Genomic DNA, 24,986 nt, shown 5'->3' with positions numbered 1-24,986 from the left:
CGGGACGCCCCGCCCCGCCCCGCCCCATCACCCGCCTCCCGGCGCGGTCGCGGCTGAGCCCGCGTCCTTGCAGCACCTTTAATGAACTAAACCCACGGAAACCAGAGACCGGAACAGAGCGGCGAACGCCCGACACACAAGGCTAACCGGCCGTCACTGCTGCCTCAGCCCCCCGTCTGTCCCTACCCCGCCGGGGAGCAGTGACTAGCTCGAAATAGGCTTGACAGAGACCACTGAACTAGGGATAAAACAGCAAAAAAACAGTGCATCCTCGTGCCTCACATTGCCAGGAGCTTCCCCAGCCCTTCAAGTATGGCTTTCCATTCCTTAATTTGAGCTTGGATGTAGGACTGCTTCTCCAGGGCATGCTGCTTCTCCTCTTGTGCTGATTTCCACTTGGCCATTGCTGTCTGCGGAGAAGTCAGTGCACACCATGTTTTAGTAACAGCGGAGTAAGGAACAGCAAAGCCAAGTCCTAAACCAGCTCCAGCTAAAGCATCTGAGCTCTTCCTCCCAAACTAAGTTAAGTGAGATTTCTTTTACCTTGGTTGCTTGTGGAAAATGTAAATTTATCTATGACCAAAATTTAGGAAGTCTCCTATAACAGTTGTATTTTAGCTCTTGGACTTCTTATCAAGAATTATAGAACTGTAACTTAATTACTGTTTTGGTCTGTATATAAGTAATTATTGAAGCCACTTGCACACTTCTAGGTTGCCCCAGAGATTACCCCAAGGTCACTGCTCTGCAACAGTTTCCAAGTTAAATCAAATGCTCTGACTTCAAGAACAACAACCAGGCTGGAGGATCCCTCTATTTAAAAGGGGAGTAACAGTTTCCTTAACGTGTGGGTTTATATTAAAAGAGGAATACTGCAGGTTTTCTTCTGGTTCACCTGGAGAAAGGAGGATTGGGAGGAGCAAAAAAAATCACCCTGAGCACCTGGTGCTCACTGCCTGGTTGAGTCAGTCTTACCTCAAGCATCTCCTTCTCTTTTGCAACTGTGTGACAAAATAGCTTCAAATCTTCTATGACCTTCTTAGTTAGCATCTGAAGAGTCAGAAGGAAAATGACTTTTAATATGATGCAAATAAAAGTGAGTCTCAGCTGTTTCAGCATCAGAGAGAAGGGTAGGGGCACACAGACCCCTCCAAAGCCCACTTCAAGCTTTTCTTACTGTTGTCTTTTCCTGGCAAGCGCGCGTCTCTTTTTCCTCCTCTATGTTGCTGCCTGTAACTAATTCAGGAGGTGCATTAGTGAACCTCTAATACACAGAGTGCTCTGAGAACAAACAGCTTTTCTACAGCAGGAAATACTAAGTTACTTTATCCAGGCCAGGGCCTACTACAGGAAGCAGCCTTTTCTCTTAAACCACAAAAAAACCCCCCAAACTCTGGAATTCCAGCAGTATTCCTTTACCAAGGAATCATGGTCCAAATTTCTTAGGAATAGTCACAACAGAAGGAAAAAAAACCCAAAACATTCTGGAGAAGGAGTACCAGGATGTAAGGGAAGTGCAAACTCCTTACCAGGACCAATGTTTCTCCTTTCTAAAATCATCATGCAAGTCTCCTGGATCTGCTTGAACTTCTCAACTTCGTGGACCAGTCTCTCATTCTCCTTCTTCAACTCCCTTAACTGTATGGTGCTCTGCCATTAACACAGGTTGCAAGTGAGGCAAGTTTCCAAGATTTTCTTCTCCTTAGTAATACTGACAATAACAACTCCATAAGTGCTGCACTTGGCACCAAGAATCAGACCTTGCCTTCTGTCTCTACCAGCACAGCAAATTAGGCTGTTGCAGGTCCTCGCTCCTTCTTGACAGGATTAATACATTTATCACATCCACACATCAGAGCAATTACTAGAAAAATTTGGTCATGGAGGAATTCCTTTTAGGCAACTTTATCTTTTCTTGTGCTCCCTCTCATTTATATAAATAATGCACACACTGAGAAGCATATAAACATTGTGAAGGAAAGGGTGTTTTATATCTTTAAGCCACAGCATGATTCCCTATACAAACCAGATATTACCAAGAAATTGGATAAGCTGATCAACCTCCCAAGTTGATTGTAATTCTCCAAGAGGATCAATAAGCATGTGGATTAGGGTGATCTGGCTGATAGTGTCAGAAGCTTTGGGAACATTTCATAGGAAGCCTCAGAGGCTCTTAAGAAAATCAAGATGTGAGATAAGAGGAATGATCATCCCACAGATTGAGAACTGGAAAATAACGTGAGATTTTACAGCTGTAGGTTACCAGGAGGGCCTCCTGTACATGACAGAAGTAGTACTAAGCATGTCCTAGAGTTATCTCTGAGACAGGGAATAATGAAGTGCCAGTTCTGAATCTGATTCCACAAAACCAGATCTGTTTGAAACAGAAGTCCCTGAGCAGTCCCAGCTCTTTCAGCCTTTCCTCCAGTCCCTTAACCATCTCTGTGGCCCTTTCTTGAATTCTGTCCAGTATATCCACTTCTCTTTTGTACCAGGAGCCCAGAACCAGTCAAAATATTCCCAGTTTGGCCTTCCCAGAGCTGAGCAGATGGGAAAACAACTTGCAGAAGAATACAAAGAGATTCTGACGAAGACAAGAAAACAAGCAAGACAATCCTTGACATGACTCTGTATGGATCAGAAGATGGAAATTACTCAATGATTTATTTATTTTTCTCTCCTATCCTTACCTCTGATCTTGCTAGCTGTTGTTTGAGTGTTTCCACCAACTGATTCTTGTTTTTCAGCTCTGCTTCTAGTTGGTATCTGCTGAGAGGGCTATGGAGTCAAAGAGCAAAGACTCAGGGGCAAAATACCAGTGTTGCACACCTCCCAATTTCACAAATATGCCCTCTTTTAAGCATTGGCTTTTGTTTCTGACCAACAGATTTAACCAGCAAACTTGGCAGAAAAGCTGCACATGGGTGAGAGCTCACCACGAGCCTCCATGGGGGAAGAGCACGGCACGAGGACAGCTAACAGAGATGGCAGGGACGTACCGTCTTGTCACTGTCTTCTTTGAAACCACTTCCACTTTCTTGTCAGACTTAGGCAACCTTAAAAGAGGGATAAAATACAATTACCAGAAGATTACTATGTCCTTGCAGATCACCAAGCCTGTTAGTTTGACGCAATCTGCAAAACGAGCCATCTTTAGGACATCTGCCAAATAAAACCATCAGTATTTTGCTTTGATTTACCCTTGGTTTGCAGCCTTGAAGACATTGTCCGCTGGAATGTTTGAGGCAAAGTTAAAACTGGGAACCTTGCTGAACTCTTGCTCTGATGTTTTGTTGACACATTTTCTCTTTGAAGGAAAAGTCATTTGCAATTCTGGGAAAAAAAGACAACTGTGAAAACACCACAGCCTAGAAAATACTCCCTTTAAGGTCTCTTAAGCCTTTAATTTCAGGTAAAGCAGTTATATCTGGCTAGAATGGAGACTTTAAGGTAGAACTAACTAAGAGCAGTCGTCAAGTTTTACCCAGGATCAAGGGTCCAGAACAAGCCACAAATAGGTTAGATGCAGACATATCTGTTAAATTATAATTACCACGCTAGCACTAATGAGAGTTTGAAATGATAATATACAATAAAGAAGGTCTCAACATCAAGCAGATATCGTGTCACAAGGTTGTTGTTCAATACTGGAAGCAAAACAAACACAGCCCACATGAAACTCTGCTAAGAGACCTCCATATTTTGCTGTGAGTGAATAGCTACTAAAGTACCAAAGAAAACTAGCTTTTTATATAGAGTTTATTTCTCTTAAATCACAACTGTTTGAGTATACAAAGATATGTTCGCTCAGTGGCTTTAGGAAGTTGCTTTTTCTCTCTCAAGTTAAGTATTTTTCAAATGACACACCCATGAGCACATTTACACTAGAGCAACGTGGAGTTTCCACCGATACAGCCCAGCCCCCACGTTTTTAACGCTAAGCCTGGGTGCCTCACGCTTATAAAATGCTATAAAGTGCTGTAAGCAGAATTAAAAGATTTAGAAAAGTAAAAGACTGTGAATGAAGCATCTTTCACATCAATGGGCCGCTGCCTTCAGCCGGTGGAGGGTACACACACCAGGCTGAGCATTAACCTAAGTCCTAAATAAGGACAAAACAGTGCAATAAAACTTCTAATTAGATTTTGGAACAGCCGCCAGGCAGCCATGGAGCTCCCTAACGCAGGCGCCCCCCCGTACCCCTCGGCCGAACCCCGCCAGCCGTGCCCCCCGGGTGTCCCTCCGTGCCTCGCACCCACCTGCGAACGGCTCGGGGCGGTGGAGCCGGGCGCACACGGGGATGCGGGAGAGCCGCCCCTCCATGGCGGCCGCGCTCCCCTCACGAGTTCGAACTGAGCCGCGCCGGGACGGTTGGGCGGCTCCGCGCATGCGCGGGGGAGCGGCGCTGCCTGCGGGGGCGCGGGCCGGGGTGACGCGCGCGCGCGCGCGCGAGCGAGGATGGAGCGGGGGCGCGGCGCTCGCGCTCCTCCTCGCTCGCGCCCCGTCTCTTTCGCGCCGTTTTCTGCCTCGCGCCCCCTCCCTCAGGGAAGGCGTTGGTTGCCCTGACGAGGCTCCTACCCTCAGGGAAAGGCGGAGCGCAGTTCTTTCCTTCCTTCACTGCTTCCCACTGCCTCACCCTGTGGTTTGGGCACTCGAGGCCCGAAGATCAAGGGGTTTGTGGCCGTCTGTGGGGACATGTAGGAGTCAGAGTTATGAGGGTGCCGGTGCTGCCGCTGGTGTGTGAGGTACTAAAATTGCCCTCTAATGCCGCAAGGTGAAATGAGGTATCTGTATAAAATGTTTCCCGACTTAACAGACATTTTTGCAGTGTTGGCTAACATGGTTTTCATAATGGGTGAGAAATCTCTCCCGAGAGCAACGGGGGCAGTTCCGTGAAGAGGGTGCTGCAGTCCCAGCCTGAGGGTAGCCTTGGCTGCCCAAACACCCACCTGAACATCCACTGTGACAATTTCGGTATAAAACCATGAAACTGAAACATGGAAAATCCAAACCCATGAAACTGGCATATTTGACATATATCAAACACTGATACTAGCTTTAAAAGTCCATGTCCCTAATGGATATCAGGGAGTTGGTGTGTCTCCCACAGCACAGGGACAATTCGTGGGTGTCAGAAGAATAAGTATTTTAAAGATATATATTTCCCTTTGGAAAATATATTAAGCACTTAAAAGATTAATAACCACAGTGTTCATGGTGAAAATGAAACATCATACAGATTTTAGAAAAGTTTGTTATAATCATTTATTGTATGTCAACTTGTAGAGAGAATGTTTTATTTCTCAACAAATAAGGGCAAAGAAATGCTTGTTTTCCTGTTTGTTTCTGGTAGAGGAGGAAAAAACCCTAAAATTCAAGATTCACCAGATATGTGAATTTTAAAAAGTTACATTTTTGTGAGGAATGCCTTGAGTGGAAACATGCTGTGAAGAGGACACAACAAGGCACCTGAGTTGGGGAGGATGAGGACTCTTTCCTCAAGGGGGAAATTCACACTGGAAGTCTTTGGCAGTATTAGAATTCCTTCAGATAAAACAAACTGAAGTTGTTACTGGAAATTGATTTGGGCTGGATTCTGCAGCCTCTCCCATGGTTGGGAAGAGGCTGTGTCAACTCGAAAGTCTTGACATGACTTTTAATAATATCTTTTTTATAATATTTAAATAATATTTTGATGGGATCTGTGGACCTGGGCTTTGCATAAAGTAGAAAATGAAAAACTTTAATTTTTGTTATTAACAGTACACTTCACTTGATATCTAGATTTTCAGTAGTTCAGTTTTGGATTTTTTTTTTTTTTAATTTTTTTGTTGTTTTTTACATGAGCTCTCCTCTGTCATTAAATACCTGGGGAGCTTCACCTCATTATTTCTTTCAAGGAAACAAAACCTAATCACCTTATAGGAAATGACAAACCAGGTTTACTCGGTAAGTCCTGTGAACAGCTGTGAACATGGCACCAGACGGAAGTCAAAGGGCTTGTAGTCCAACAAGATGGCTCTCAGTCCTCTCGGTGGCATCAGATATGCTGGTTCTGTGAAAACCCACGTTTTGTATGGCTGAAATACTAAGAAATAGTCTCAGCTCTAGGAGAGGTGGGAGGAAAAAATTGATATTTACAGCTCTAAGGACATTCAGGCTTCCCCTTCCCCTAGCAGCAGCTTTGCTTTCTGCAAGGTCTCAGCTGTTGTAACCAGAACTTTGTGCACTGGATCGTTTGATCCAAACATCAGGCATGTCTGGCTGGCTGTTAGGTAGCACGACCGGCCCTTCGTTTCCCAATCCAAACCGATTTTTCCATGAAGAGCTGTTCTGCTGTGATGCAGCTGGAGAGACATCAAAGACAGTCTCCCTCAGGTCCAGCCGCAGGGTATCTCTCTTCCCGTTCAGGTAACCTCGCTCCGTGTTACCGTAGGAGTCAGACAGCTCTAAGGCATCGGGACAGGAGCTGGTCGATTCAGCGAGCTTCAGGCCTTGCTCGAAATCACTGATCGATGTCTCGCTGGAGATGTTGAGCATATCAAAAGAGCTGCCAAGAGAACAAAGGCATCTGTGAATTTTGTAGATGTCAGCAGCAGGGAGAGGGCTGTGGTCTGAGGTATAATCTGACTGCTGCTGGGCAGTGTCACTGGAGCACTGGGATTTATTGAGCTGCCCTTCTTTCATGCCAGCTGGCTGGATGTGGTCCAGCCCAGACCCATCCCATGCTTTCAGACCATACTTTTGACAGCGACAATCTCGGCAGAGTCTCTCCCTGTGAATTTCTGTTTCTGAGGTGCTGTGCTTGTAAGGAGAGGAAGTTTGCAAGGCAGGGCACTGGCACAGGCCGACCTGCTGGTCTCCAAGGGTCTCCTGCAGACTCTGTCTCTCTCTTTCCAGGGAGGGGTGCGTTCCCACTTGAGGGCATCTGTTGTCTTCAACTTGTATGTCTTCAGAGAGCACAGAGGGCTGGTTGGACAGCTTGCTTGTGGAAGTGCTGTTGTCAAAGCTGTCGCTGAGTTTCCTGGACAAGGGCTGGAGCTCGTATTGCTCATTTGCAGTGTTGGACTCCTGGACCTTCCGCAACCGGTTTTGCTTCTCACTGCCCCCACAAGCAAAGTTTCCGTTCGGCCCGGAGTCATCAGAGTAGTCTTTCATGGTGTGGGCACAAGGCCAAAGGATCTGCCCGCAGTTCTTCTCTGGGCCGAAGAAGCAGCAGAGCGACTGGAAGAAGAAGCTGGCAAACCCACAGCTGATACAATTGATCATCATGATGAATATCCCCAGCTTCCTGTACGCCAGGACCGTGGCAGGCAACATAATGACCCCTGCAGAGAAGAGAGCAGAAGCTGCCATGGCTGTGGCACAGCTCATCTGCTTCAGGGAAAAGGCCACTCGGCTCAGGCGGTCGGAATGGGGGCACAAGTGATAGGAGATGCAGTAGTTGACGGTGAAGTCAACAGAGAGACCTACTGCAGCTGAAATGAAGAGAGACTCCACTGCATTGAGCTGCCACTCCAAGAGGACCAAAAGGCCAATGGTTACCAGGACGGTGCCTGCAATGGCAGTAACGGAGAAAATGCTAAGCAGAACATTCCAGGTCGTGAGCAGCAGCACCACGAAGGAAATGGCTATGGAGAGCCCCATGACCACCATGGTTTCTGTGCTGAGGCTGTGCTGGAGGTTGTACAGCTGTAATTTACTGGTAAACCATCCGTTCTGAAGCCCCACGGGGGCAGTTTTCATTTCCTCTGTTATCCAGAGGCTGATTTCCTCATAGAATTGTTTGACTTTGCTGTAGTTGAAGCTGTAGTGATAAATAGTTTGAAACTGCAGCACTAAGGCAGTGAGATTTCCCTCCCCATCAAACCTGAGGCCCAGATCATATGTTTCTGCCCCTTCCCTGCCCTCCTCCAGGAGCATCATTTTGATGCAGTGCAGGAAGACTTCACTTCTGTAAGGGAAGGAGAACTGGTTACAGCAAAGGTTGAAGCTGTGGTCTCGCTGGGAGCACTGGCGACTGTCCATCCACCTGAGGAACTCCTCCATGAAGCACACCGTAGATTTCTGCTCCGCATCAGAGTAATAGAAAGTTTTGTTCTTCACTTTTTGGCAGAATTCGAGGAGCCACTTCTGGGCCTCAGGATTTTGGATGGTGAAGGTGGTGTCTGTCACTAGGGTGCCATTGCTTTTTGGATTGAAATGGTCCCCATTATCCACGGGCAGAATGCCCCAGACAATTGTGACAGGCATACGCTGCCCTTCTCCATGCTCCAGCCTCTCAAACATGAACTGGTGGCAGTACTCGGAATCGTACCTCTCAAAGGGGTGGCTCAGCCTGAACACTTGGACCGACGATGTCTCCAGAGTCGGGAGTTTGAGTTTGGGGTTGGAACAGGAAATGTAGGCACCTCCGATGGCTAAGGCAGCAAACCAACAGATCCAGATGTACCGAAACTTGATGACCCCACAAGGCAGAAGCTTTTCAAAGAGCAGCTTGGAAGTTTCAGACAGTGTGTTCTGGAGAGCCTGGAGGACGTAATGGACGGAGAGAGCGACTCTCTTGTGGCTGCTGTTGTTCCAGTAGGCTTCCGGCTTGTAAACGCAGGTCGTTGCGATGTAGCGCTCGTACAGCACGGCCGAAGAGGGCAGCCAGGTCATCATGAAAACCAGATTCACCAGCACCGAGGTGCCCATGTAGACGGCGAAGCAGCGGATAGCTGTGATGTTGCTGATGTAGCTGGCGTAGAAGGCAGCACCCGTCGTGAAGCACGAGGCCAGCATGAGATACGCAAAATGGTGCATGGTTTGACTCACCCACTGAGCAAGCCCGGCAGAAGGGTTCTGGCCCTTGTTGAGGTTCCACAGGTCGAAGAAGACAAAAGTGTGGTTGGCACAAATGCCGCTGAGAATGATGACTGCTGTCAGGTTTACGAAAGGGAAATAGGTGAATCTAAAGGCCACCTTGTACAAGAAGTAGGAGATCATCAAAGAACTGACAACAGCAAGGAGGACCATCAAGGTAATAAATACTGAGCGTAAATAAAAATAAATGCTTAGAAAAATAGCTAATATTGCCAGCACTGGATACTTAGTATCAAGTAAAAGGTAGTGCTGGAATAGTTTCTGTTTAAGGCCCAGGTCCATTCCAGTGATAGACGTGTAGTTATCAAACAGATCCCAGGTTTCAAGGTTGTCTAAGTAGATCCCCATCATAGATGCACCTTTTCTTGTAGGCAGGAAAAGCAGGCTGTATTTGAGAGAGGGCACTTGGTACTCTATCGTCTGGGGACTGAGAAAGTCCCTGTCGACCAAGAAGTGAAGCAGTTGGTAGATGGCATTGAAGCGGGTACATTTTTCTGGGACTTGAGCACACTGAGAATGTTTCTGTCTGACAGCCTCGGGGCCTATGCAGGATGGCGTGAGGACACCTCGGTGGTAGTCTGGAGCACAGGCACGGAGCAGGGCCAGGGTGTGGGAGATGTCTCCTTGGGTTATCTCCAGACACGAAGACCTGTTGTACAGGACAGCAATGTAGTTCCCCACAGACCAGCTTGGGCAGCATTCGTTGGCTTCAGTGCGCTGGCACAGGTCTCTAAAATGCACGTGTGAGCGTATCTGAAAAACATGAGGGGGCATCAGATCAGACCCACTCTTGCAGCCCCAGCGTTCCTTACTCGCTGCAGTAATTCTCCTGTCCTGTCCCATCCTGTCCTGTCCTGTCCTCTCCTTTTCCTCTTTCCTCTTTACCCAAGGTGTACCACCCATCGCCGTCCATCCTCCCAGTGACAAATCCCAAACACCAAAGCTATGGAAAGTTGGTAGCCTTTTGCAAAAATTAAACCCTGTCCATTATTATATTTTATAACCACAGATTTGAAAATTTGGCTCCTATGGCAAATGCAGCTCATCCAATTAAACTTCCCACTTGTAAAACTTGCCACCAATCTCCAAGCTGGTAGCTCCATTTCCATAATTATGTTCTGCTGCCCAAAATCCTCAGCAGCTTCTGATGGACACCTTTAGCTTCTAGACCAGCTCCTGTTCAGTGTCCTTTATTCTTGTTTAATTTGCAGCTGGCAGGTGGGATCATCCCTGTATTGCCAAGTAGGTGAAATGCTTTGGAATCCTCCAGGTAAAACCTGTTGCATAGCTTACATTGTTTTTTGTCTGGCATCCTCTCAGCAAGACATCAAAGATTGCAGCAGACAGAAAAGAGACAGCCTGTACTTGTGTTCTTCCTGCCATCACTGACCTTGTCTTGTTCCATTTGACACATAGACTGAATTGCTTGCAAGTTCCATAAGCTCCCAGCAGTTGTGGACATAAATACCAGCTGGGAATAGCTCTTTTCTGAAATAAAGAAGAAGAAAAAAAAATCATAAAAGGATTAGGTAATGAAGATGAATCAGCCAGGCTGTTTGGAGTAGATTTTCTCTTCACAGAAAAAAGAAATACGTATCTCTATCCATAGGACTGCTCTGGAGGACTCCCTGGAGGGAAGCAGGTCACAAGACAGTGGTGAGCATGTGCTTTGTGTGACCTTACCCCTGCTCCCTGAAACTGGTCAGCAGCATCACGGCATTTTGAAAATCAAATGTCAGCTTGCCTTTAGTGACTGCTGGCATCTGGTTCTGCACCCCTGGAACAAGGGAGGAGCTCGAGCTCAGCCAAAAAGCCCCAAGGACCTGCGGGTTTGGTGTGTGACTTGTTTCAGAGGTGGACAGAAGGCACGGAAGAGAATAAAAATATCTGCATGTTGTTCCTCTTCTTTCTACTTACTAGTGTCCACTTTGGGACAAATTTGGGGGGTGTTGGAGCTTTCTGTTTTCCTCTCAGATTTTACTGCCATTTACATTTTTCAAGAAGAAAAGAAGGAACAGAGAGGGAGTGGGAGCAGACAAGGGAGAGGGAGCAGACAGTGAGTGGGGCATATGCTGTTTTTTCAGAGTATTCACTTTTGATATGGGTAAATGGTGAAAACATTAGTCCTTTAATGTGTGCTTTCAAGGTATGTTTCTAAAGGGAAAACAAGAAGTATGGCAAAGAGTTAAGAAGGAGAAACAACTCTTCAGAATTTCTGAACCAGCCTTTTCTGACCACTGAGGTATGAAGTGCTGGGAGGGCACTGTCAGAGCTCTCACAGGTGGAATTGTACACACTTCTTGCTTAGAGCAAATTCAGAGTATTCCCTGTGTCCTAAACTCTGACAGTTCTGCCAGCTGAGTGCTGGGTGTGCAGTATTTACTGCCCCATCGAGATTTCACTCACCTGGGGGACCACAGAAGAATCCATCTGCTCCATAGATGGTTTCCACCATTCTCCGTGTCCTTGCTGCTTGTTCTCCCTGAGCAGCCTTCTGTCCTCTGCCAATGCCAAGGTCATCATAGCTAGCAAGAGGGCAGATTATTGTTAATAATACTGTTAACTATTATTATTAACAAGAGAGCGTCTGGCTGAGAATTACATTCACTGACAAGGCTCTGGTGCCACACACAGCAATAGGCAGCCCAAATCCATTGCAGGCACACAGACTTCAAACTCTCCAATGCCTCGGTTGCTTTTAAGCGTAGGATGTATGTTGAAATTCACATAGATATTTTGGAATATTGAATATGTGACTTTACAACCAACATGTTCCTCAAATCCCCCAAACCAAGCTCAAATACCTTTTCTTCTTGGCATAGGGAGAAAGGGAAAGGGTCTTCTTGTAGCCTGTATGGCTCTCGACATTCCTCCACACAATGAGCTTCCTGCCAATGTCAGTGTCCCGTGGCTCAAAACCCTGCACCAAGGAAAAGGGCTTTGTCACAGCTCCACTTCTGCTCAGCTGTCCTTAGGCCTCCTCTGACACATGGAAACTGTATGAGACTATTACTGCATCTTGGAGAGATACAAGAATTCAACTTTCCCTTGAACTACTGCATCCCAGAAATGAGAGAAAAAATATGTCTCCTTCCCTTTTCCCTTTCCCTTTCCCTTCCCATCAACAATGGCTACAATTCTCTCTCCCTGATCACCTAAGAATCTCTCCTCCTTCTCAAGTGTAATAGTCCCTTACAGAAATGGGACTAATTTTCCTTTTTGCAGACAAAATCTAGCGTATTCTTATTTTTTCAAGATTCCTCCATTAACAAGAGGCAGGGATGACTTTAGGGAATGTGGCATTCCACATGGAAAACATTCCATGTGCATAGTGCTCAGAACAGGGCATGCTCTCCACATCAAGAGCCTCATGCACAGACTGTAGGAGCCAAAGCCAGCTCTTCTATCCAGTCTCTGCTGAGCCTAGCTATTCCCTGTGGGCAATCTCAGCCTTCCAGCCTTGGAAGGGGAGCAAAGGGAGCAATCCCAGTTTGTGCTGGCAGTGTCTCCACACCGGAGTGAAGGCACTGGTGGGAGTGCACAGCATGGCTGAGGGATGGGCTGCCACTGGCATGGGCTGTGTTCTCCCTGTGTCAGGGGCAGCTGTGCAGGACTGGTACATTCTGCTTATCTTGGAGGGATGATATCACTGGTTGGGCATGGATTTACGTTCCTATTGATACATCAACTGTAGGTACTTACCATTAGGGGTTCTGAAAAGTCAGGCAGATTCCCAACCAGCAGCCCAGCCATGGTGCAGATCACTGCTGCCACGGAGCACAGCACCAGCATGGCCAGCGGCCACTCCGTGATCAGCTGGGAGTAACTGCAGGCAACAGGAAGAAACAAATGCAGCTGGTAAGATGCTTCTGCTCTGAGCACAAAACCTGTGGTAGAGCCAATGAGGTGTGAGTAACAGGAAGGAAAAAATCAGGGTCTCTGGTTTGAGCACTTATTTATTGCGAAGCTTGGAGGCTCTAGTGCAGCTATTAATGAACATAGTACACCTCTAACTGGATGTTTGCAGGCAGCTCTAATTAACTCGGGTAATTACATTTTGCCTCCCTGCATTTTCCAGCTTTTTCAATCAGAAATAATAAAAACCAGACTCTTGTGTCCTTGGGCAAAATGAAGCTTTAAACATTTAAATTCAAAGATTGCATTTAGAAAGAGCCTCTTCATTTCCCTCGCATTGAGCTATGTCAGCTGGTGGCTGCAACAGTTTGGGCTGCAGATTTCCAGACTGTGGACCCTGAGAAATCTTCAGGTTATTCTGAAGAGTCCCTGAAGGTAACTGACCTGAGCAAGCCCACTGTCACTGGTCTAAATTCATATGTATTCACTAGAATACATGTAATTTTCATGACATATCACAGAATTTTGATGACATTTCTATACCATCAAAATCCTTCCAGGGAAGCAGCTTACTCTGGCCAAAGTATTATTTGCCAGTTACTTTTGTTCTTAAAGAGCTGGTGTAAAATTTTCTATTCAAGTTCTGTTTTTCCTTTGGAACAAACTGTCTTCCATGTAGGATGATCTATGAAAGTTACTCTCCCACATTTTTTACCAGTGCAGGTTTTACTGTGTCAAGATTTTTGTCTTCCTCAGAAACATCAGTTGAGATATAAGATAGCAGAATGGGTTCCTGCTCTGGTTTGGAAGGTTCTAGGTAGTTCTTTTGTGTTCTGCTGTATTTCTGAAATGTAAGAAATTCTTTGTTCAAAAATAGTTGAAAGTATCTGTGAAGGGAAGTGAAATATTTATGAATATTTGAGATGGAATGTTTCTGCTTGCCTGCTCTTTTGCCCCTTTTGCCTGGGACTCCACTGCAGCTATTTCATCATTAGAAACCATCACAAGCACTTCAAACACCTTTTCACATAACTTTTGATTTTTTTTTTTTATTTTGGCTTTTTTTTCAATTTACAACTGCCTTATCAAGTTTGTTTTCATAGACAAAGTCTTCCTATGAAAATGAACAAAACTGCTCTTTACTCATTGGAGTACCTAATTTCTGGAGGATGTTTTGGGTATTTCCATGTCCAATTACCAGGAAAAAAAAGAACAAAAAAAAATCATCTGCTGTTTCTGATGATGGAAGGTGCTTACCCAAACCATCCAGAAGTAATAGTTTACAAAAGTCAACTTTAAGCACAAGTAGAAAGCAATCAAATTATTTTAATTTTGATAAATGTATTTAAAATTTTCTGTCTGTTGGAAAGATAAGTTTATTTCCTGGATGAGCTCTTTTTGTTATTGCTCCTCTGATAAAACCAGCTGGATTAATCTTACACACATATATATACACACATACACACACATAGAATTATTGTATATATATATATAAAGCTACTGTATAGGTTAGAGCCAGGCACCTGCCCAAGAACAGCTACTGAGACAGTGTTGCTATTCATTAATGCAGGTTAAATTGATCTCACAAGCAAATGGAGATTTTTCCAAGGAGCGGAAAGCCCCAGGAGCGCTGACCTCGCCTCTGGAGCTGGGCCTGCTGGGATGTCACCAGCAGTAACACTCTGCTTCTCCTAATAGCAGGAGAGGAGAGCACTGATCACAGGGTACAAGGACAGGAAGCTTTTGCTGTTAAACATACCTTTTTGGCATCCTGAAAGCTTTGTCATGTCTGCAGACAGAAAGGAAAAAAGATGTGTTAATTTATTATTTTCCTGGGGAGCCCAGTGCTGGACTGATCCCTGAGCAGGTTAACCCTTGCAGGGCTATAAGCACCAAGGTGAGCCAGTGCTGACACAGTTCTGGCACTATGTGAATTAGTTTAATGAATAACAGAACCTTTTCCTCTGCCATTTTAACCAAACAGGATGGGAAGCCATGTAGTCACTCCTCCTTTTGCCCCTCTCAGAAAACCCCACAGAGAGTACTGGACATTAGCAATCCAGTCCTATAGAAATCCCATTGCATATCTCATCCATTAAAATCTATCTGGTTTAAGTGCTTTTCCTGCACTTCTTAAAGGGTTCCTTGACAAAAGCAAACCTCTTTATTAAACCTCATGAGTTGGGCTAGCAACAACTGTAGATAGTTTTTACTTCCTGTTTAGCTTAGCAAGGATTTTCCCCAAAAGGTGACTCTTACTTGTTTCCTGGGCCCCTCCAAAGACAGTGTCTTTTCAGGCTATAGGAGCAGAATGCCAGTGGAGCTGCTAAAAATATTTTATCAGGATTTTCTTCACAGAGGAGCATTTGTCACTCTACTTGAAGGGCTCTGGGTGGGGGGGGCGGAAATAAAGAAGCCTTCCCCAGGGGATCCAAAGTTTATTAATGAATCCCTGAGGACAAGCCTTCCACTGGCATCCTGAAAAAAAAGCTGCATCTTGGTGGGTCAGATATCTGCAGGACCTTTTGTTCTGCTCTCTCTGCGCTGAACATCCCCTTGAAACACGCCTCAGTCTGGCACAGCCTTGGCTTGGACCAACTTCCAGAGAACTGCTCTGACCTCCTTCTGCAGCTGTGCCAAGCTCCACTCAACCAGTGCTCCCAACTCCTCTCACCCTCCTGCTTAAGCTGGGAGAAGGTCCTGCTGCACTCCAGTATCTGTGTTGGGCAGATGGCCCCCACTCCATGCAGCAGCCAACGGGTGACCTTGAGGAAGCTCATCCTTCCTAGCCTTGCTATGAGTGGGAGAAATGGAAAAGCAATGGAGAGTTCCCCATGGCAGAGTCACTCTTGGTGGCTCATGTAATAAATGATTCTGTGTTTTGCTCGTCACGCTAATGCTCTGTAGATTCAGGACAGAGAGGAGCAGAGCAAAAGCCTCCCCAGATTATCAAAGCAAGGTCTCTCTCTGGCAGTGCACTGCCCATCCTGTGCTAATTCCCTCACAATAGCTCCTCAAGCAGATTTGCTTGGATTAAAAACCTCATTCTGGCATTATTATGTTATCACTTTTCTGACTGCTGGTGCTGCACACTCTGCCAGGGATTTGCAATCCAGCTGTGCTTCCTACTTAAATAACCTGTTACAGAGGATGTGGTTGGCAATTTTGTTGATAGCACATGAGCGAAAAAGGGTCCAGGCTCCTTTGACTGCAGTTCCTCTACACTGAAAACACAAGCAAATTAAATCCTCTGTAAATAGCTGGAAAAAGAGACTGTAAAGGGCTTTTGTGCCTAACACTGAAATGTGGGCAAGGAAGGAATCCTGTGCCATCTTTTATTAGGATTCAGTGGCTATGGCTGCAGCAGTGAAGGGATCATGATCTCTTGTGCCAAGAGTGGACTCTAAAAGGCACTCTCAGGAGGAAGGATGGTGCTGGCTGGAAGGAGCAGAGGTAGTTCAGGCTGTTGTCATCCAGGCACTCTGTACACAAATGGATTCTGTCATGGACAACAAAGAATTCATACCCTGGTTGCTGCCCAACCTGGAAAGCCAAATAATGTTCCCCCCTTTTGTACCGCTCACTGCTCAGCTGTAGCCAGTGCTTACCCTCTGCTGCCACTCCCTTCCAGCACTGGCAGCAGCTTCTGTGGGGGCAGGAAAAGAATGAACTCTGCTGCCATCACTGAGAATTCTGCCAAGATAAAGAACTGGCAGCTGAGTGGCTTGGAGTGCAAAGGGAGAAAATACAAAGGTAAAGGAAGATGGGCATATTCACAGCTGCGTGACCTAGGAGTGGCTGAGTGACCTTGGCTTTAGCCAGCCAGTCCCTTGAGAAGGAAATCCCACCTCTCCCTGGCATGGGAATGGCAGCTCTCTGTACGCCCACACAGAGGTAGAGAGCAGACTGGATCCCTCTGTGCATTTTGGGGCAGCTGCTGCCCTGAGCTGGAGAGCAAACCCATGCTTCATGCATCTCAGCTCAGACCCTGCTCATCCCTCCCACTTGCCCCTATCAAGTCTGGAAGATGCTCTTTTGAGATGCCCTTCACATGCCTCTTACCTGACTGTGACAACATGATGTTGCACTGGCCGCCGCTGCCCAGGGGACCACTGCTTCCAGGGCATTTCTGAGGCCTCATGGTGGGAAGCTGGCACAGAATCACCACTGGAAAGGTGGGAACACAGCACAGGCCTCTCGCCATGCCCAGGGAGCGAGGGCAGGCCGTAGCTGCCTTGGGACTCCTCCTGGTTGCAGGGATAATATGGGTGGTGCTGCTGTGAGTCCTGGGAGCTTGATGGCACCTGGCCGTTGGACTGGGTGGAGGCTGGTCCAAGTGTGTGGCTGGAGGAGGGCAGGTTGTCTTCCCCCAGACCGGGGGATGCAGGAATGGGGCAGTGATGGACTGGGCAGATTTTTTCCCAGGAAGTGCCACTGTAGCTGAGCTCAGCGTTCCCAATCTCTGGCATGGCAAGACAGGTCTGACAAGGTCCTGCATTTTGTTTTTCCCTATGAGAGAAATGAAGGGAAAGGTAAAACAGGGGAGAGGTTGAAAAGCTGTGCTGAGGAGTCGCATCCTGAGAACTGGAGATGCTCACAGACCTCCCACATAACACAATGTCCAACCTCACCCACTGTCCTGTACCAGGAGTCAGCTTAAGGGCTGAATGGATTATGCTTTTTATAAAGACATCTGTGGCTCACTCAGGGATCCCAAGTGATGGGGGATCCTGTAATCCATCCTTTGTGTGTGTTGCTCCAAAAGTTTGAAAAATTGGGTAATAGCCCACCCAAAAATTCTCCCAAGATATTTCACTGTGGAGGGGGGTCCTAACTCAAGACCCAGAGAGATTACAGAGGCCTGGGCAAACAGAAACCAAAGGAATCTGCATGTCTAGAAGCCACTCAATTATCTGCACTCCTTGGGAGGATTAATTAGTGTGATTGCTCTGCAGAAGGACTGGCACTGCTCCATGTTGGGTCAGCAAGAGAGTGAGTCATCTCTGGCACTGACACAGTTGAGCAGTGAACCTGAGGGCTGTGATGTGTAACAGGGTCTTCAGCCTCCAGCCTGGCACATTCCCTAATGGCTCCCACATCCTGCATGCTCCACTGGGCTCTTCAGGAACTTTTTAGACACACATCTCCCAAGGATGACGGCAACAGATTTTATTGGTCTTACCTTGTAGGAAGGGGATGGACTGGGATCTCTATAGATCCTTTGAAAGTTTACTGTCCTCTGGCTGCTGAATTTACTGAGACAAAACATTTGCAGACTCCAGTTCCCAAGTAATGAGGTGTCTGCAGGATACACTTTCTCTTCTCCAAGGAATTAAAAACATTGTTTCATTCCTATAGTTCTTGATTTATGGAGCCCAAGAGGTTTTGCTAGCTTGGAGAAAGTTTGAATAATACTTTGAGGGACTGCTTTGTCTGTGTGACACCAAAAACCCCTTCACACACAATAGACTGAGGTCCTTCAGACCCCAAAATGCTTTAGGAATTTCTGTCCCAAGAGATGCAAACACCAGCAGTTTCTGGTCCTTGTTCAGAGCACGTGCCACAGTCTCTTACAGCTGAGTTATGTGTCTTGCTGCAGTGCCTGGCGTCCAGGATTAAACAGGACGAACAGCTCAGCCCAGCCAGAATCACAAAGTGTCTCAAAGAATTATGAGTGTTGGAGGAAGACTGCAGTGAGATCAACTTTAGCCTGAGGCACCTGGTGTGATGTGGGAAAAAATTAAGGTAACAAGTTGGGGAAGGGATGATTTTTAAAATTTTGTAGAGTCTCTCTCATTTATTTTTCTCACAGCCATAGAAAAAGACAGAATTTTAGTGATTACACGTCTCTGGAATTGCACCCAAAGTTAACTGGCATGAGATTATCAAAGACAAAAGAATCTGGAGAATACTATTAGCCCAGTATTGCCTGAAAATTGCTATTTTTTCCAGAAAGCAGGACATATTGGCCTTGGCAGTCTGTGCTGTGTACTTTCCAACATCAGTTGAGTTTATCAACACTGATAAACTATATTTCATGATTGTACAAAATGGGCTTATTTCATTAAAATCATTACAGCAGAGTAATGTTTGTGGTAGCAGTTACACCAGTGCCAATGTGGACACTCGTGCCACAGGCATCACACTCAACTTCAGCTTGCACACTGTACCAGTCCAAGGATGAGTAACAGAGAAATCTTGACTGATTAAGCACCATCCAATGCTATGTTTAGTTTCTAAGCCTAAAGAAGGCTGCACCAGTTACAGACACAGATAGCACATTCCTGGGTCCTGACTTCAGAAGCCATAATTGATGTGCAAATGCAAAGTAACTGGAAAGAAGTCAGTGTTTGGGCTGAAGCAGGTGCCAGAAAGCAGCAGACAGGTGTGTGCATACCTCAGTGAGATAAGGCTGAGATAAAGTTGTCCCCAGCAGTTCCAGTGCTCATTTGCCTCTGAGCTGCAAGGCAAGGTACTAGTAAGACTTGAGCTGGTTCAATACAGCAAGAGGGAGAGCAGCTGGCAAAGCAGAAGCTCCTGAACTGTGACAATGATATCCCAGTCACCCAAAGAACTTGTCAAATAACATCAACAATAAGCTTGAAGTCCTTGCTGTCCTGTCCCAGGTGGATTAGTGACAGGATTACCTGGCCTTTCAAGTGTGTGATTTGTGTTAGAGCTCTGTGTAAAGGTAGTTCACAACAAGAGACTCCACACTTGTCATATATGAGATTACAAATGCAGTGCCAGCAAAGCTGCTCAGGAGATGCAATCTGAACTCTTGTCTGGAGTTCTTACAGCCTCATCAGAGTTGTCCCTGCACGGGGAGGGATTCAGGCGCAGCACAGGGCAGGAGCGCTGCAGACAGACCAAGGGCAGATTAGGGTCTGTGGCAGTCAATAAATAAAATTACATCTTTAATTAGTCGTTGCACTTCTCTACTAATTATAGAGGCAACCTTTGGGGAAGATGCTAAACCACCACATCCCCTACAGTGCTAGTGAGCTGCAGGGGCAGAGGTTATTTGGGACAGGTGACCTGGAGGGTCCCTCAAGCCATGCTTTCAAGCCTGAGGTGTAAATCATCTTGCTCTTCCCAAGTGTCCAGTGACTTGGTTGTGGTTTGTAGCTCTGTACTGCAGGGAATTTTCATCAGAGAGCTGAGGTCATGGTAGTGTTATGCTTTGACAAGGTCTAGACCTTTTCTCACTCCCTTTTTGTTGCCTCTAAGTTACTCTTTTTCTCAACCTTGATCCTGTTGTTTTCTCTAATTTTTGCACACTTTAAATAGGTGATGCTCTCTTACAGTGCAAAATAATTTATAAAGACACTGCCATACTGACATCTTGTGTTTTGGTGTTCCTACACCTGTACTGTATTTCTGATCTTTTTTTTCAAAGGAAAAGCAAAATTGTCATTCCTTTAAACTGCTGGATCTGCACAGTAATCTGGGACCAGAGGCTTTGCATGACTTAATTAGCCTGTCTGCCTCATCTGAGGGTGAATATGTGACACTGGACAGAACAAAAGGGCTTTTACAAAATACACTTTGAACATGGTCAGGGAGAGGCAGGAGACCGTGCAATGAAAAATTCTTCCTCCGCAAACCCCTCGGCTACAAAACCTCCTGGAGGGGAAAGCAGATGCCAAACTCTTGGATATCGCAGATTGCCTCCGGGTTTTCTGCACATACGTTGGTAGCGTTGAGTCTAATATTTCACATGAAATCACACTCTCCTTGTTTACCATCTTTGCTGTGAAATGCTGTCAAGTTCTGCTCTTCCTCCGTGTGTCGTCTCCTAACTCAATCCCTGGCCTGCTCAGTGACTTCAGATTCTGGAATAACTTTGGCAAGTTCGGATCATTCACTCGTGACTTCTCTTCATTATCTCCTTTTCAGACTAAACAATTACAGCTCTGTCAATCACCCTCCGGATATGAGTTCCCTTATGCTCATCCGTCTCCAACTCCATGACGATGTGACCTTGGTTATCCACAATCTCCAGGGAAACCTGGAGCTTGCAAATAATGATCAGTTCGGATAATCACTGCTGGCAGCTCAGCAGAGTTCAAGTCTCCACTTGCTGCTTTCCCAATTAGCTGTAGTGCTGCTGAGCTTAACCTTTGGTCTGCTGAGGTCTGCACCAGACATGTAGGCTGGTCCTTCTTTGCCTGAAACCATGTCACTATTACTTTTCTGGGCCCTCAGGACCCTGAACTATGCCAGAAAAATGTTTCTGGGGATTTCTGATGTCTGCTGTCAGGCATGAGGAGAAGAGGGCAGAGCACCACACTGGACTCTGCTTGCCTTGCTGACACTGACAAAGACTTATTTTTAACATTCATTCCCACTCTGGGCTGTGTCAGATATTAGATTTCTTTGGGATTAAGTGAGCAGAAATGATGTCTCGGCTGCAGAAAAGCCTACAGAGGCAGCTGGCAGCCTCCATTTTCTTCTCCAGGCTCAGCTGGATGTAACCAGAGAGATGCTGGGAAAGGAGAAAAGAAGGGGTGAAAGGGAAGGGATGGACTAGGGTTAACTGCTCCTGTTACCCACAGCAGTGAGCTGTGCTGCTCTCGCTGTTTGCTTCCCTGTCTCTTGCCCTGAGATGTCTAGACAGAGCAATAATCCAATTTATGGACCTGCCCGAGTCACTCTGAGTGCAGCAGTGCTTCTCTGAGTACCAGGGCACAAACAGGGTGCTCATACTGATGAGTACCACGGCACCTACCTTGTGTGGGGGAACCAGCAAAAGGACTGGAGCTTCTTCCCACAAGGAAACAGGAAAGAGAGAGTCAGGATTTCTAAGGAGACAGCTTTCTGCCATTCCAGGTCTGCAGGGATGTGGAGCAGTGGTAGGATAGAGGGTCTGTGGTCCACCCCCCTGGCGCAGAGTATCTCCCTCTTCCAGAGACCAGCATCCTTTTGCCCCACACAGGATGGCCGCAGGACCTGGCTTTAGGCTTTACCTGCTCACTTGGCCCCAGCAAAGTTTGCTGGAAACATGCCATGTTGGCTGCCTGCTCCCAGCACATTCCCCTCGGGATGGTTTAATTCTGCAGCACACAGAGCTGAGCTGGGATGGAGGAAGCTTTGCAGGCAGGGAAATAGTAGCCTTCCTTTTCCTAAGCCACTACCTGGTCTAGCTCTCCCCCCCAAGCCACGAAGTAGGAGAGCACATGTGGTTCTGAGAGGGAAATGGGCCAAAAATATTCAGCCTTTTGCAGGAATGGCTCCTTTCTTGGTCTGCCTAATTCCACCCTTGTCCCCAAGCCCATTTCTATAAGCACTGCTTTTTTTTTTTTTAATAGATCATCCCCCCTTTGCATACTAAAGAGAGGATCAAGAAAGAAGCACTTTGCATATGAAAGATGGGAAACACCTACTGAGTGAATGGAGCTGTCTGATGCCTGACTCAAACTACAACTTCTCCTGTTGACAGAGGAATCTTAAGGAGGAATAAAAACAAGGAGAAAAATGGCAGAAGTCTGTACCTTGCCTACAACTGGAGCCCTTTTTCATCAGCAACCTTTGCTCAATTAGACATTAGGTGCTACAAAATTTCATTAATTAAAAAAAAAGAAGCTAGTTTTATTTCCTTTTCCCTTTTTTTTCTTCCTCTAGCAAAGTTTTGTTTGCATATCAGCTGTATAAGTGTTCCCAAATGAAAAAGAAATATGAATTCTTTCTGGATTAAATCCATGTGCTATAGGTCAGCTCCCATCTAGACTAATAGCTTTTTCCTGGAGAGCTGTAAATGACTTTTAAAGAATGTGCTTTTATAATGGAATTTAAATTTCTCTTTGAACATACCACCAACAAAACTGCGGTGGAGCTCTTGAGAAAAATAGCTTTTTTTCCTTGTACTTTCTAAGGAGATAAGAGTGCCCTTTCCCTGGGATTAGGGGAGGGTTCATTGCATTTCACTGTCACCTTGTTATCTAGCTCCCTGTCTCCCTGACAGGGAGAGACAGGCACTCCTGAGCAATCCATCTCCTCCTTTGGCTGCGGCAAATCCTTGTGCAGTGAAGAATTCCTGTGGAGTTCTTTTGTTTTGCTTTTTCAGTCTAGCAGCAGGATCGTGCATACCCTTGAGAAGACCTACAGTCTTTTTGTTAGTGAGACTCCTGAGTATGTTAAGTCATCATGAAAAATTAATGAGACTGCAAAACTCTGCTTCCCACATAGTCTGCCAGGAAAAGTTTTGTTTTATAATCCTTTTCATTGACTTGTAAGAACAGCCTTATCTTTACCCCAGGCAGCTGCTGCTGCTGCCGTGGGTACAGGTGTGTGTGCTGGACATGGAGGGCTCAAGGTTCCCACCCAGCCTTCAGTGCCAGAACAGCTGTCTGCATTGGGAAAATCATGTTTGCTAAGCCTCGTTTTGAAGAAAAAAGGAGTGAAATGAAAAGGGAAAGGAAAAGAAAATCCCCACCTTGGTGTTCCAGACTGAAAGAGGCCAGGAGGAAGGCGGTGTTTTCTAACATCTGTGTTTTTCTGCTGATGAGGTGAGCATTGATGATGAAGAGCCTTGGCTAGGGCAGAGGGTGGGGACCACAGAGCTAAAACTGAGTGAGCAGCATGGGTGAAGTTCGAAATACACCTGTGTCAGGTGGCTTAACTCTGTAACTTACCTCTCACAGGCTGCAGTGTTCGTTTCAAGACCTGTCTGACTGACGAAGGAGTACTCAGACAAGCAAAGAAGATGGCTCCAGTGACAGCTCGGCCCCCACTGAATGTGCAAGGTCTAAACTAGGGCTGGACTGTGTGAGAGTCACTGAACACCCACAGGCACGGCAGCCTCTGGCCGAGGACATCAGAGCTGTCTAATGAGCAGTGAGTGCCCTGTCAGTGCCCCCGGGCGGGTGGGGCGCTCTCAGCCTGAATATCCTGTACCAGACAGAAATGAAACCCTTGGGCTTTCAAAAGGGATTTGTGTGCTGCTGACCTCGGGGTGTGCTCTGGTCAAACAGAATCTGAAGAGCTCAGGTCTGTTGCCCTGGTCTAACAAATGCCAGTGTGCTCGTGAATATGGGATGGCTCCTTGCCCATGATTATGGGCTGTTGATGTTTCCAGAAAATGTTGACGGTTGTGGCTGCCAACTTGGCTTAAGACACCAGGTAAGAGAGCATATGGCACAGGGGGACATGATGAGGGATGCGGGGGTTTATGGAGATCTTTGGAGTGAAACCCATGTTTGCCCACAGCTGAGTGCAATAAGGTTATGTCTGAAACACTGAGCTTACCAACAATAGCTCTCCCGTTGCTGCAGAAGAGAGAGCACACCATGTTGCAGGATAGAAACCTGCTCGAGAGACCAAACCGGGAAGCCCCCCGGCACAACTGGCTCTGCATGGTGTTCCTGGCCCCGGGGCAGGAGCAACCAGGGCCCCGCTTGGGCAGCGCACATCGCCAGAGCCCGAATCGCGGGTGGGCAGCTGGGCAGGCAGTGAGGGATTGTCTGCACCCCCGGTAGGACGACGGGACACACTTCGGCGGGACTGAGGGGCCCTGGTCCTAGGAAAACCCGGTGACACCGACCACTTCCACACACAGAGCCGCGGGTGGCGGCAGGACGGAAGTTCCCACCCGCCGGGGCACCGGCTCCGCGCCCCTGTCCCGACCCCGCAGCTCCTACCTGGGCGAGGCGGGGTCGCGACCGCGGCGCGTCCCCTCGGGCCGCGGCTCCCGGGGCGCCGGGGAGGGCGCGGCCTCCATGGCCGGCGGCGGCGGGCGCTGTCCGTGCCCGCGGTGCTGAACGCTCCGGAGCGGCGGCGGCGGCGGTAGCGCCCCGGCGGGCCCCGGCGCGTCCCGGCTCTGCCCGACCCTGCTCTGCCCGGTTCGGCTCGGCTCGGCGTGGCGCGGCTCGGCTCTGCCCGGCTCGGCGCCGCTTTGCCCGGCTCGGCTCGGCGCGGCTCTGCCCGGCTGGGCTCTGCCCGCCTCGGCGCGGCGCTTGCGCGGCCGCGGAGGCGGGCCCGGCGCGGGGCGGGCACGGGGGCGCAGCCGCCAGCACGGGGAGCACTGCGGGAGGAACTGTGAACCCCGGGGCCAGCCTGGCTGTCGGGAATGGGGCTGAGCGTGTGGGTGCGGAACAGGAGCTCGGGGCACCGGGCATCCTTTGGGTGACAAGTCCCTCATCCCCGCAGTTGTGCTCCTACTTGGCCCGGGTTGGGAATGCTTCCAGAATCGCTCCTGGCCCTGTGAGGCAGGTGCAGGGCAGCGTTTTGAAATGCTGGCTCTTAGCAGCATTAAATAAGTGATTTTA

At 47.4% G+C, this 24,986-nt stretch overlaps 2 protein-coding genes across 2 annotated transcripts; both read right to left on the bottom strand.

The window, feature by feature from the left end:
- Positions 1-71: 71 nt before the first annotated feature.
- On the bottom strand, positions 72-4,409 carry KNSTRN (kinetochore localized astrin (SPAG5) binding protein). The gene is made up of 8 exons (XM_069015907.1): positions 4,260-4,409; positions 3,201-3,333; positions 3,000-3,056; positions 2,691-2,778; positions 1,530-1,650; positions 1,178-1,236; positions 976-1,050; positions 72-410 (listed from the first exon to the last, which is right to left on the bottom strand). Exons 1-8 carry the CDS (start codon positions 4,387-4,389, stop codon positions 279-281), a joined length of 795 nt encoding a protein of 264 aa, XP_068872008.1. The 5' UTR covers positions 4,390-4,409; the 3' UTR covers positions 72-278.
- A 1,398-nt stretch (positions 4,410-5,807) lies between these two features.
- Positions 5,808-24,439, bottom strand: DISP2 (dispatched RND transporter family member 2). The gene is made up of 8 exons (XM_069015906.1): positions 24,360-24,439; positions 16,783-17,229; positions 14,480-14,509; positions 12,568-12,691; positions 11,670-11,785; positions 11,272-11,390; positions 10,256-10,353; positions 5,808-9,618 (listed from the first exon to the last, which is right to left on the bottom strand). Exons 1-8 carry the CDS (start codon positions 24,437-24,439, stop codon positions 6,202-6,204), a joined length of 4,431 nt encoding a protein of 1,476 aa, XP_068872007.1. The 3' UTR covers positions 5,808-6,201.
- Between the last annotated feature and the right edge of the window lie 547 nt (positions 24,440-24,986).

This window comes from Aphelocoma coerulescens, chromosome 5 (assembly GCF_041296385.1).
Source record: "Aphelocoma coerulescens isolate FSJ_1873_10779 chromosome 5, UR_Acoe_1.0, whole genome shotgun sequence".
Lineage (NCBI taxonomy): Eukaryota > Metazoa > Chordata > Aves > Passeriformes > Corvidae > Aphelocoma > Aphelocoma coerulescens.
The sequence above is the reverse complement of the archived record's forward strand: the minus strand, read 5'-3'. Positions and strand labels throughout refer to the sequence as shown.